This window comes from Thalassophryne amazonica, chromosome 7, assembly GCF_902500255.1.
Source record: "Thalassophryne amazonica chromosome 7, fThaAma1.1, whole genome shotgun sequence".
Taxonomy (NCBI): Eukaryota; Metazoa; Chordata; class Actinopteri; order Batrachoidiformes; family Batrachoididae; genus Thalassophryne; species Thalassophryne amazonica.
The window spans coordinates 73,436,178-73,449,645 of record NC_047109.1 but is presented as its reverse complement, the minus strand read 5'-3'; the positions used below and the strand labels follow the sequence as shown (position 1 = coordinate 73,449,645).

The 13,468-nt window shown below is 41.3% G+C and overlaps 1 protein-coding gene and 1 long non-coding RNA gene across 2 annotated transcripts in view; one reads left to right on the top strand and one right to left on the bottom strand.

Annotated features, from left to right (window-relative positions):
* ddr1 (discoidin domain receptor tyrosine kinase 1) overlaps positions 1-13,468 on the top strand; it is a 112,428-nt gene that overhangs the window by 90,165 nt on the left and 8,795 nt on the right. Inside the window, exons 9-13 of the mRNA XM_034174449.1 lie at positions 121-246; positions 826-882; positions 4,351-4,517; positions 9,601-9,808; positions 10,598-10,711. Of these exons, the coding sequence (XP_034030340.1) occupies positions 121-246; positions 826-882; positions 4,351-4,517; positions 9,601-9,808; positions 10,598-10,711 (672 nt within the window). The remainder of the gene's footprint in view (positions 1-120; positions 247-825; positions 883-4,350; positions 4,518-9,600; positions 9,809-10,597; positions 10,712-13,468) is intronic.
* LOC117514148 lies at positions 177-11,330 on the bottom strand. Its single transcript, XR_004561817.1, has 3 exons — positions 11,318-11,330; positions 6,432-6,436; positions 177-311 (listed from the first exon to the last, which is right to left on the bottom strand). It is a non-coding gene; the product is annotated as an uncharacterized LOC117514148 (long non-coding RNA).

Genomic DNA, 13,468 nt, shown 5'->3' with positions numbered 1-13,468 from the left:
CTGAAATTTACTTCCTCTTTGACTGTTCTTGTGTTGATTGAGTCTGCACATTTATGAAAATCTAGAACAATGCAGACTTGAAATAAATTACATCGTTTTTGTTTTTGCCTCTTCATGCAGAGCCATTTGAGGAGGAGACAGGTTCATTTCCTTACAATCTTCCCACCAGTGGCTCACCTCCTCCTGTTAATGGCACCTCCTCCTCTCCCACATTCAGCTCTACCAACACCACCTCCAACCCTTCCAGTGAGTGCTGCTCTTCTCTTCCTCCATCTATCTCTTCATTGTTTCTACCTCTTTTTCTGTTTTTTCTTCTCTTTACTGCCCTTCTTCCCTCCAAATGCTTTTTCCTCTCTTGATCCCTTTCATCACCCGCCATGCTGCTTTTTCCACTCTTCTTTCCTTCCTTCCTTCCTGTCTTCTTCCTTCTCTCTCCTGATCTGTCCCTCACCTCCTCTTGTCTCCAGGTCTGTCTCTGTCTGTAGCTGTGATGACTGTGAGCACGTTGGCAGCGTGTCTAAAGCATAGCCACAGGCAGCCCGTGCCAAAGGAGGCCCGCCGGTCTACTCACCTCTTTTTTTATCATGCAGTCTGAAATCCTTTGGCCTTCAGCCAGGATATGGCAACTTTAAGCCAAGCAGGACACTTATTTTAGAGATTTTGTTGTGGAATAATAAAGTCAAAATCTTTCTCTGCATTGCCTAAGTCTAGTTTTTACTAAGTTTCAGCAAACTAAACTCTAAATGAGCTGCAGTCCTCTCCTTGTCACTCTCGGAGTCTTCGCTTCTCATTCATTCCTCCTTTATCCATCCCTCACTCCTCCAGAAATCTCCATCACCGCCACCTTTCTGACGGACACCACTGATAACTGGACGCTGTCAGGTGAGAGAAATAAGCAAGTGGGAAGGCAGCTAGCTGCATCCGCTCTGGCCTTCCTGCTGAATCTTAAAACTGTCCTGCTGCTCAGCAGAGAGTATGGAGAATAATGGAGGCAGGATTACAGGGCCGGGCTTTGGCACTGGGCTTCGTCCCCTGGGTGTGGAGATATACAGCTGCAGGAAAAACACTAACAGACTTACACTACATTATATTTATGCACAATAACATCTTGGCTTTCTGCGGTTTCACAAACTGCATGTTTTGCAGGAACTTGTTGTGCACAGTGAGACAAAAGCAGGCATTTTGTAAAAGCTGGGAACAGTTTTCTGTGGCACATACGCTTCTTTGTCCTGGTTAGGGTCTGTGGTCGAACAACTTTGATCGACTTTACTTATTACCCGCATGGTTGCTAACTAACAGGGAAATGGAGGGGGGAGGGAGGTGTAAATTTAGTGTGTTTTTATGTCAGACTGTGCTTGCAGGTGTGTATTCTGTGCCTTTTTTTATGTTATGCGCAAATGTGCACTCTGCTGTTTAAAACCACAAATGGTGCTTGTGTGTAAAAGTGGTTTTGATGTCGTCCCCCCCCCCCCCCCCCCCCCCAAATAGTCCATAAAACAAATCTGAAATGTTAGTGTATGTTTTCAAATAAAATGTTACAGATAACATATTTCATTCAAAACCTTAATCTGTTAAAGTTAATGGGCTTTTTTGAATGAATAAAAATCTGATTACTTTGTTGGTTTATAGCTCAAAGCATGAGTCCACAAAACAACAGAGGATAATAATGAACTAATCAGTACAATGTTTTTGTCGAACCCATGGGATAGTTCATTAGAATAATAATTCTGTTTTAAAGTATAATCATTGGAGAACTTTTGTTTTGTCTTTAATGCTGAGTGTTTATTATAAATTATTATTAGGAGACCTTTTTTCATTCATGCCGAAGAGCTGCATGTGTTTTTTTGTTTTTCATTCTGAGTTTCTTTAGTGTCAGTGTGTCCAGTTTGTTGTTTTACTCAAAAATTAATGAACTGATGTTGTAACTCGATGGGAAACTTGGCTCCAAGCTGGAATAGAACCCTGCCAGAAATGGCTTGTTAAGAATAACAAAGAGGGACACTCAGAGACTGCGGCTTTTCTGCCTTTGACACAGAGTCCTGCCATTTCATTCTCTGTGATTCAGTGACACCATAACATATTTTTCTGTGTGGCCTTGACATTTGATCAGTACCTTATCCCTTCTGTCATGTTTAATTCAATTTGAGTTATATAATTACTTTGACCTTTTAGGGTCACCCAAAATCAAAGGTCACGTGATCAATAAAAAAGAGTTATAGGACTTCATGTTAGTGTTTCACAGTGACGTTTGGTGTATTTAACCTCAGCCTGTGACCTTGAGTTTTAAGTGACTTTTCATCAAATCGCTCTGTTGCTTAATTATCTCACCGGGTTTGTCTAAACTGGAGAAAAACTTTTTTTTTTTTTTTTTTTTTTTTTAACAGAGGAGCGAATAAACACATAAGATTGAAAACAATACTCCAGCATTTGCTACTGTGGTCAGGTGTAAAATATATAAATAACTGGGTTAGTACTAATAATGCATATGCCTGTCAATTTTAGACACCAGACATTTTAGACACGCCCACTTGTGATTTAGAGGTGTGGGTGCTGGGTGTGAAAACCATAACTGCATTGAGTAGACAGTGGTAACACTTACATTTTGCTTTGCGTTGCACCAGATGGGATGTAGGTAATGACTGTCTTAACCCAGTGACACACCACATGTGACGTTCAAGGGTGAAGAAATAACTGGAGTCAACACATTAATTACAGTCATCCAAAGCTGCTGGCAGAAAAACTGAATTCACGTTCTCTTGTCGGAGTCATTGGCATGAGCAGGCACACTGGATATACGAGGGCTGTCAATAAAGTTACGGTCCTTTTTATTTTTTTCAAAAACTATATGGATTTCATTCATATGTTTTTACGTCAGACATGCTTGAACCCTCGTGCGCATGCATGAGTTTTTCCACGCCTGTCGGTGACATCATTCGCCTGTGAGCACTCCTTGTGGGAGGAGTCGTCCAGCCCCTCGTCGGAATTCCTTTGTCTGAGAAGTTGCTGAGAGACTGGCGCGTTGTTTGATCAGAATTTTTTCTAAGCCTGTGAGACACATCGAAGTGGACACGGTTCGAAAAATTAAGCTGGTTTTCAGTGAAAATTTTAACGGCTGATGAGAGATTTTGAGGTGATACTGTCGCTTTAAGGACTTTTCACGGTGCGAGACGTCGCGCAGCGCTCTCAGGCGCCGTCGTCAGCCTGTTCAAGCTGAAAACCTCCACATTTCAGGCTCTATTGATCCAGGACGTCGTGAGAGAACAGAGAAGTTTCAGAAGAAGTCGGTTTCAGCATTTTATCCGGATATTCCACTGTTAAAGGAGATTTTTTTTAATGAAAGACGTGCGGACGGGTCCGCGCGTCGGGACGCAGCCGCCGCAACGCTCCGCCACAGGAAAAACACCTCTGTTGAAAGCCTTAAGGACAAGTTGGAACATGTCCTGCCTGTTAAACAATTTCTCATATACTCACTCCACTGAAAGCCATCAAAAGCCGCCTGGATTTTACAAATGGTTATCAACACGGAGGTGTTTTTCCTGTGCCACCGCACCGCGCCGGCTGCGTCCCGACGCGCGGACCCGTCCGCACGTCTTTCATTAAAAAAATCTCCTTTAACAGTGGAATATCCGGATAAAATGCTGAAACCGACTTCTTCTGAAACTTCTCTGTTCTCTCACGACGTCCTGGATCAATAGAGCCTGAAATGTGGAGGTTTTCAGCTTGAACAGGCTGATGACGCTGCCTGAGAGCACTGAGCGACGTCTCGCACCGTGAAAAGTCCTTAAAGCGACAGAATCACCTCAAAATCTCTCATCAGCTGTTAAAATTTTCACTGAAAACCAGCTTAATTTTTCGAACCATGTCCACTTCGATGTGTCTCACAGGTTTAGAAAAAATTTTGATCAAACAAAGCGCCAGTCTCTCAACAACTTCTCAGACAAAGGAATTCCGACGAGGGGCTGGACGACTCCTCCCACAAGGAGTGCTCACAGGCGAATGACGTCACCGACAGGCGTGGAAAAACTCACGCATGCGCACGAGGGTTCAAGCATGTCTGACGTAAAAACATATGAATGAAATCCATATAGTTTTTGAAAAAAATAAAAAGGACCGTTACTTTATTGACAGCCCTCGTATATTCATGCAGACAATTCCCGTCAGACATTTTTTAACCTCATCAAAGTAACATGACCTCACCGGGTTCGTGACTGCACTGAAAGTTGCATTAACTCACACCAGCATGCAGTCTTAAGCATTTCTCTATACACATGTGCATCATATTATACCCATAAATATCTGCATGTGTCAGGCACCTAAAGACAGAAGAGTCCTGTGTTTCATCCTTGCCAGGGCCTGATTTTGCTGCTGTGACACCAAGGGCGGGGCTTCCTGTAGCTAAAGATGACAGCAGCAACACTGCTATTCTGATTGGCTGCCTGGTGGGCATCATCCTCCTGCTGCTGGCTGTCATAGCCGTCATTCTGTGGAGGCAGTACTGGAAAAAGCTATTAGGCAAGGTGAGTTAAGTTCTTTCACTATATTTAAAGTCTCCTGATAGCAGGTGGTATGTTGAGTGGTCATGAACAGCACATGGTGTTGACACTTGGTACTTTAGATTTGGCCAATAAGAAAAAGAAAATGTCCCTACTCTGGCGAGAGACAATTTTTTTGCTTTATTTCCAGGAGGTTTGAGTCTTTTTCAGTTTCTGCTGCTAGTCCAATACAAGAGAGGGGAATGGAATTCTCGCTGTTGAAATATGACGTTTGAACACGCCTGTAGCAGCATGTCTTATAACCAGTGGTGGGCACAGTTCCGTTATTGGATTAGCTTTTCAGATAACTTTGAAAATTGTCATCGGACTAATTATCTTCCAGTAAGTTTTGGTCCACTAATTTTTAGACTGCTAACGTATTTTTGCAGACGTGGTAAACAAAGCTGAATAGTTGCAAACATCTATGAAATCTAAAATCAGTTAAGTACCTACCTGTTAAATGTTTTATAGTAGATGCGCAGCTCTATTCTCCATAAACAGAGGAGAGCTGGTTCTAGAAGAAACCGCTCTATCCTCTGCAGGCAAAGGAGGACTGGTCACAAAAAAGAAAAAAGCCTCATTTTTTTTGACCCGATACTGATACATTGGCAATATCACCCAAGTCATCCAGAGGCATACAGTTTAACTTATGGTTAAAATTTTAACCAAACTAATTTCGGACAAGTTATTTAAATTAATGTCATGTCTGAAGTTTTATAAAGTGAAAATATCAGATACATGTTTTAGTTTTAAAGTAATGCACAAATTTTGAAGGTTTTAGTGTGGAGATGCTGTGCCCAGGTGCATTATGGGTACCTCAGTACATTCACGACAGAAGAAATGCATTTGAGATGCTCTGATCAGGCTCCACACGGACAACAGCATTAAACTGTTTGTATATTGTGCCTAAAACTCACGTGAATATATTCTCTGGGATTATATATGTTGTTATTGTGTTTGTTTTATGTAAAAATGCCAGAAGCAGCTCAGGATGCTCCTCCATTATTTTTCATTTGGGATTATTGCAATCGATTCCTTTTTGCTATTAGAGTCCTGCTTATGTCAAACACTGACTGTCGTCTTTGTTCCAGAGTAATATATATAAGGTGTCTGAAATTCAGACTCTGTTCATTAAATTCCACGCATCTTAAACGGACACGGATTATCTGGAATTTTGTTTTGGCAAGTTTTCACGGTCTCTTCTGCCATCTACTGGCCAGTAGTGTTCATGGCAATATTTGCCCTAGTACTGAGCATCCAGTGTTCTATTTGTTTTGACACCGGTTATATCAGACAGTTATCTAATTACAGCTTGGCTTTTTTTTTTGAAAATGCCTTTTTTTTAACAAATAAAAAAAATGGCATATTTTACAAAAGCACATTTATCTATAAACACCAACACATGACACACCTCACATTAACGTGTTGGTTTACATAGAGTGAATGACTCAACCAATCAGTGTTAGCGGAGGCACATTTTACCCATAATCCTTTGCCATCTGTCTGTGTTTGTTGCAAAACTTCAGAATTAGTGCATTATTCAACATTAAAAGATACGAAGTCTGTTAGAAAAGTATCCGACCTTATTATTTCTTTCAACAACCATATGTATTTGAATCACGTGTGATTGCGTCAGCCAAGCTTGAACCCTCGTGCGCATGCGTGAGCTTTTTCATGCCTGTCGGTTGCTTCATTCGCCTGTGAGCAGGCTTTGAGTGAGGTGTGGTCCACCCCTCTCGTCTATTTTTTATTGCGAATAAATGTCTGAACGATTTGGATCTTTGCTGCATCAATTTTTTTCCAGAAACTGTAAGAGACCTCCAGGTGGACACCGTTCGAAAAATGAATATGGCTTTCAGGGACGATTTTATGGGGATTAAATAGATTAAGGAGTGTTACTGCCCCTTTAAGGACGGCCCACAACTGCTGAGAGCGCAGCGCGCTCCCAGTGCCGATGGACAGGCTGACACCCCGCACAAACAACCAGATCATTTCCAACATGAAAGCTTTGTTGATCCGGGACCTCGTCTGACTTTCACAAAAAGGCAGAAGATCTGGACATCAGAACTTTTTCCGGCACATTCCACCGTTACAGGAGTTTTTTTTTTTCATGGAAAAAGAAGCTGAGGGACGCGCCACGGAGCCGTTCATTACGGGGGACAAAACCACCTCGGTGTTGGTCGCACAGGACGGCTTAAAGGTGGATTTCAGACGGATTCCGGTTGCTTTCCAGTCGTGTGAATATCCGATTGTGATTGTGCATGAGCTGGACATGCCAGAACATGTCCTGTGAGGCTTCATCACGGCGTTTCTTTTCGCCATGCAGCTCCGCCACGACGCGCGGAATTCCTCCGCCTTTGTTCCTCTTTCCATGACAAAAACTCCTGTAACAGTGAAATGTGCCGTTCATTTCTAAACTGGACGCTGTCTTGATCCGGTATGTCCTCTGACTAGCACAGGAATTGTGAGAAGACGTGGACATCAGCACTTTTTCTGGCACATTCCACCGTTACAGGAGTTTTTTTTTCATGGAAAAAGAAGCCGAGGGACGCGCCACCGTGCCACTCTTGACGCGGCACAAAACCACCTCGGTGTTGGTCTCTCAGGACGGCTTTCAGGTGGCTTTCAGACGGATTCCGGTTGCTTTTCTGTCGTGTGAATATCCGAGAAATTGAGCTTGAGCTGGACAAGCCCCAACATGTCCTGTGAGGCTTCATCACGGCGTTTCTTTGCGCCGAGCGGCTGCACCACGACGCGCCGAACTCCTCCGCACGTCTGTCTTAATGTGCTGGAAAAGGTGCTGATGTCCACGTCTTCTCACAATTCCTGTGCTAGTCAGAGGACATACCAGATCAAGACAGCGTCCAGTTTAGAAATGAACGGCACATTTCACTGTTACAGGAGTTTTTGTCATGGAAAGTGGAACAAAGGCGGAGGAATTCCGCGCGTCGCGGCGGAGCTGCATGGCGAAAAGAAACACCGTGATGAAGCCTCACAGGACATGTTCTGGCATGTCCAGCTCATGCACAATCACAATCGGATATTCACACGACTGGAAAGCAACCGGAATCTGTCTGAAATCCACCTTTAAGCCGTCCTGTGAGACCAACACCGAGGTGGTTTTGTCCCGCGTAATGAACGGCTCCGTGGTGCGTCCCTCGGCTTCTTTTTCCATGAAAAAAAACTCCTGTAACTGTGGAATGTGCCGGAAAAAGTGCTGATGTCCACATCTTCTGCCTTTTTGTGAAAGTCAGACGAGGTCCCGGATCAACAAAGCTTTCACGTTGGAAATGATCTGGTGTTTGTGCAGGGTGTCAGCCTGTCCATCAGCGCTGGGAGCGGGCTGCGCTCTCAGCAGTTGTGGGCCGTCCTTAAAGGAGCAGTAACACTCCTTAATCTGTTTAATCCCCATAAAATCATCCCTGAAAGCCATATTAGTTTTTCGAACGGTGTCCACCTGGAGGTCTCTTACAGTTTCTGGAAAAAAAATTGATGCAGCAAAGATCCAAATCATTCAGACATTTATTCGCAATAAAAAATAGACGAGAGGGGTAGACCACACCTCACTCAAAGCCTGCTCACAGGTGAATGAAGCAACCGACAGGCATGAAAAAACTCATGCATGCGCACGAGGGTTCAAGCTTGGCTGATGCAATCACACGTGATTCAAATCCATATGGTTTTTGAAAAAAATAATAAGGTCAGATACTTTTCTAACAGACCTCGTATATGTCATATTTTAACTTTGTACAAATGACAGAATTGACATTAACCCTTTAACGGTCAGCTCAGCCATTTGCTAGAGGACATTAATATCCACTACATTCTATTGAATAATATGATGCAGTTAATGGGTTAATGGAGTTATTCTATCTGTATTAATTTTATTTATAAACCAAACCATAAGTCAGCACTGCTTTATTTTCCAAGACCTCCGCCTTACGGCAACACTGTTATTGATTAGAGAGTTGAGCTTCGCTGCTTCTCTCAACTGCTTTGCTGCTGGAAGCCATGTAGTAAACAGGAGCTTCCAGCAGTGGGCAGGGTGCACAAAGACAGAAGTGTTGACTCATTGTTTGGGTCTGTGGTCACCTTTGATGCTACCAGAAGTGATTGTTGTGTTAAAACTCAAAATCAGCTTGTTAGTAGTTGCAAGTGTACCGGAGACAATACTGGAAGTTATTGGTTATCTGTAGCTTCCGATAAATTTTTGGGTGGTTTATCGATTTAGCTTTATAAAAGATAACTTTTCAGTTAGCTGATTATCTGTTATCGAAGCTAATTTTTTGGTTAGCTGTGCCCACCACTGCTTATAACGCATATTGTGATAACTGAGGTCCTAGTTATTCCTGCTTCATTAATTGAGCTGGAATGATTTATAGAATAACTGCATGTCCATCTGCATGTGGTGCATGAATGTTGTTACATTTACCTGTGAACAATCAGCAGTTATTAGGTGTTTTACAGTTAATGACATGTTTATGGTTTCATGTTGTACTGTATATCTTCAAATTCTCAAAATCTGACATCTAAAATTTGTTTTGCTTCAAACAAAATTTAGGCATGAAGTGGCTCATTTTAGGGTATATTCATACCAACTGTTTGACCCATTGTAATTACTCCCTGGTCTAGTCTTTCAGACAGTTGGATGTGTATGGGGCAGTGTGAATAGGTGGTCACACTGCACAGGTGGGACTCACAGTCTGGTTCTGTGTGGACCAGTTTTGGTGAGAATGCAGATGAGACCAACAGAAAAAAGTAATCTAACCAAATGTAAATTCACAGTCTGTGGAAGAGAAACAAGAAGCCACCTCTTATCCAGAACAAGGAGTGTGACTAGCAGCAGCTCCTTTGCATTTAAAGTGACACCCACAATTTCTAGCAGGCTTGAAAATCTCCTGCATCACTTCAGTGTCTATGTTGTATTTTTGGCTGTAAACATTCTGTTTTTGAGACACGTATGTTTTGTATTTGCTTGCTAAAGATGTGTACAATATGACTGTGTTAAATCATTCAAATGGTGCATTTCCACTGAATTAATTTAAAGTCCACTCTCTGATGTCCAAAGGCACAGGGTAGTCTGTCAAGCGACGAGCTGCGTGTCCACCTGTCGGTCCCCTCAGACAACGTGGTTATCAACAACACGCACAGCTATTCCAGCCGCTACCAACGCATCCATACTTTCCCCGATGACCGTGACCATGACAGGGAGGGAGAAGGAGAGTACCAAGAGCCCAGCGCTCTGCTACGCCCGCGGGATCACAGAGACAGCACAGGTATGAAGGAAACACAGGAATGTTTATAAATGGCTTCTGTTACCGGAAAGTGGTTTAGTCAGCACAATTTAATAGCACACAAAGCACGTTTAAAATGCTGACTGAGAGTAGAAGTATTCACCTGCAGACAACAGGCGTAGAGTCAGTGGAGAATCTGAGAGTGTAGCTTTTAATATAGGCAGAATATATAAAAAAAAAATTGAGGCATTATTGTGGCGTGCACTCAATGCTTTGCATGCATGCTCACAGCCTCAGTTTGTTGACCATATCAATATGCAAACCTGTTTGAAGAAATGTGGCATGCATATCAAAAATGCACTGGTGTTACAGTATATTTCACCACAAAAAAAAACAAAAAACTAAATCAAACCAAACTCCCTACAAGGATGAGTGCCTCCAGCACAGAGGGGGCACAAAAGAACTATTGTTCCCAGAAAGGCAGGAAAGCAAAGAGGGTGGAAGAACAGAGGAGTAAAGAAAGGAAAAGGCATTGATTTACTTGCGTTGCTCTGCAGGAGGTCGGCATGCCGTCTTTACTAGATGCCTGTGTGAGTTTGAAATAACACGAGTAACACATTTTCCCCATCCACTGTTTTTGTTATGTTGTGAGTTGTGTTTTTCATTCTTTGCGATGCTTCTCTGTTCTGTGTCATCATACCCCACCCCACTGCCGTTATGATGGACATGCTAACAGCGTTGTGCTCTTGGTTGTGTTTTTGTGTGTTTTGTGTGATGTCCCACTTTGTGTGTGATCTGTATTGTGGTGCCGTGGTTTGTGTGCCCTCCCAGCCTTGCTGTTAAACAACCCAGCCTATCACACGGTGCTGTCAGATCAGAGAAAAGCCTCAAGGCCTGTAGTCGTCTCGAGCGGCACTCAGGAAAAGAGTCTCAATGTGCCCCCGGGTAAGACGCCTCAGACTGAAGGGGCCCCGAACTCACTACCTGTCTAAATAACTACCACATCTTTAAAGCAAGACTGGAACAGCTGCTTAACATTGTATCAGTGCATTGTGCATGTGTATGACCTTCACATTACTCACTTCATTTGACATTTACATTCTAAATGATCATTTGTTTGAAGGGATACTTTGGTTTTGGAGATATTTTACGTTTAAATGCCTTTTGTTGGCTTTGGTAAATTGAAGGATGTAACAGGAGACGGATAGTGGATAAGATAATGAATGGGATTTTATTCCATGTTGCTTTCAAGAGCAGATGTTAATGACTTCTTGTTAAGTTACTCTATTCATAGTTCCGGCATGCTGCTGTGAAGTGGGCCGTGATGTTTACAACCAGCAGAAATGTGTTACCAAAGGTTTGAAATATGCACGGAATAAGAGAACTTTGCCTTGAGGTAGCAACAAACTGAGACAGTTGGCATAACAAACACGAGGTGATACATCCTAAAAGATTCCAATAATAATAATAATAATAATAATAATAATAATAATGGGAAAAGGTTTTATTTAACTTCGTAGCTGTGTTTCCTGCATGCCAGAACAATTAGACTCTGTCTGTTTTTCTGGCACCAGAAATGTTGACAACCTGAAGTTGTGATTAGGGTTAGATGTTTCCATCAGGTGTGAAAAGATAATTGGTCACATGAACACTGTACATGTGGTCATGTGACAGCAGCCAGAAAAAAAATGCTGACAATTATTGTTCCAGCAGCTGGAAAGATAGCCGCTGCCTTTGTTTAACCATGAACAGTACATCAACTTTTTTAACAAGCAGAACTAGTTTATCGTGTCATTATCATTTACACAAGCACAATTCTATTTATTTTAACGCTGAATTTAACAATTTTGAAGCTTTCAAAAGAAACAGGTTTTTAAAAGATATAGCCATCCGTCAGAAATTCAGTGAGGCATTTCCCTCCTCTGGAGAACACCTGCTATACATACAAACCCAAAAGACATACAGAAATACACAGGATACCAACCTTAACTTCAATATGCACACAGACAAATGCAGATTATCATCAGACAGACATACATTTACATACTGGTACTCAATCTTGCTTTTCCCAACTACACACATTCTGTTTTTGCAAGCAGTATATGTTAAAGTAGTTACAATATCTGTTATTTTCATCAAAATTTATGTAGAAACAAGCAACTGTGGACTTGGTGGCCACCAGACTTATCATTTGGAAATGATATAAACTGACAGACATGTTCATTTCAAACTGCACGACTTCAGCTACAGTGGCTTGCAAAATTATTAACCCATTTGGGCTTTTACACATTTTACTTTGTTTATCAGAATCAAATTTATTGCCAAGTAAGTTCTTACATACAAGGAATTAAAAAACATAAAAAACAATAGGAAAAACAAAAGGGAAAAAATACTTCTGTAAGAAGTCAAGGGGTCAAATAGACCAATGGGCAAAGCCATTTCAAACACAAAATGTAAGTCAGGCTTCTCTATATTAAAATTTCTAAAACGATCCTCCTCAAACTCAAACTGAAAGCAAATCACTACAACTTGATATAAATTAAATAAAAATATCAAAGCCAAGATGATGGGTTGAATAAGTAATGACAGCCTTTAGTATAACACACACAAATCATCAGTTTTGTCACCAGTTTTCTTTTGACACATCAGGTGATGGATACCTGAACATTTCTAAATCACTGAATATGTCTTGGGCTTAATTTATGTCAGTCTTAAAGAAATACACACAGTATATTAGTGTATGGCAAATCTGTCTGGAGGAGACAGTTCTCAAAAAACAAGCGACCGTACAAGAAAGAGACAAGTGAGGAAAGCCACCAAGACACCCAGACAGCTCTGAAGAAGATTAGGCTTCTGTGGCTGTGTTTGGAGCATTCACAGTGGTGTAAGTAAACTAACGGTAAATAAAAATTGGAATGAATGACTTATAACTATTTTTACCGTTATACTGATATATAGAAGTAAAGTACATGTTATAACTGACTCTCTTATTGTTTTATAAAATGGACTATGTACATGAAGCAAAAATGTTGTCTGAACATATTTAGTTAAGGTGTATGTAAACGTATGTCCACAACAACATGTGATAAGGCCTATACTACAGGAAAAACTCAAAGTACTTCTGCTTAAAATGAAGAGAGACTGTACATATGCACCTGTACTGTTAAATTAACAGTATGATGTACTCTTTTTTTTTGCTAAAATGGAAGTTTTATGAATTAGCTTCTGACCATTTTAGCAGTTTTGCCTCACTTTCATTGTTTCTATTGCTATTTTAGCTGCTTCTAGTACTCAACTACTGCCTCGTGTTGTTATTAGTTTATTGTTTTAAAGAGGTCACACTGTGCAAAGTATTTTCCAGTTGTCAAGTCAACTTTGTCAGTTCTGCAACACAAACAGACATATTGAGAATCGAAATTTTGCAGTTGAATATCTTTGGGATTTAATGTCTCACAATTCTCTCAAAGTCTCTAAATATAGAAATTACCTCGTTGTAAGCCAAATTTTGCTGTGACATATGAAGTTCATATTTGAACAGCAACAGACAAATAATACATCACTTCAGTGTAGCTTTCATGTTCTAACTTTCATGTTTTGTTTACAACATGTTGTGCATTAACTTGCAGAAAATGTGCCTAATATGACTCCTTTAAGCTAGTACTTTGCTTCTGTGGTCATTGTCAACCAAACTATCCCTTTATA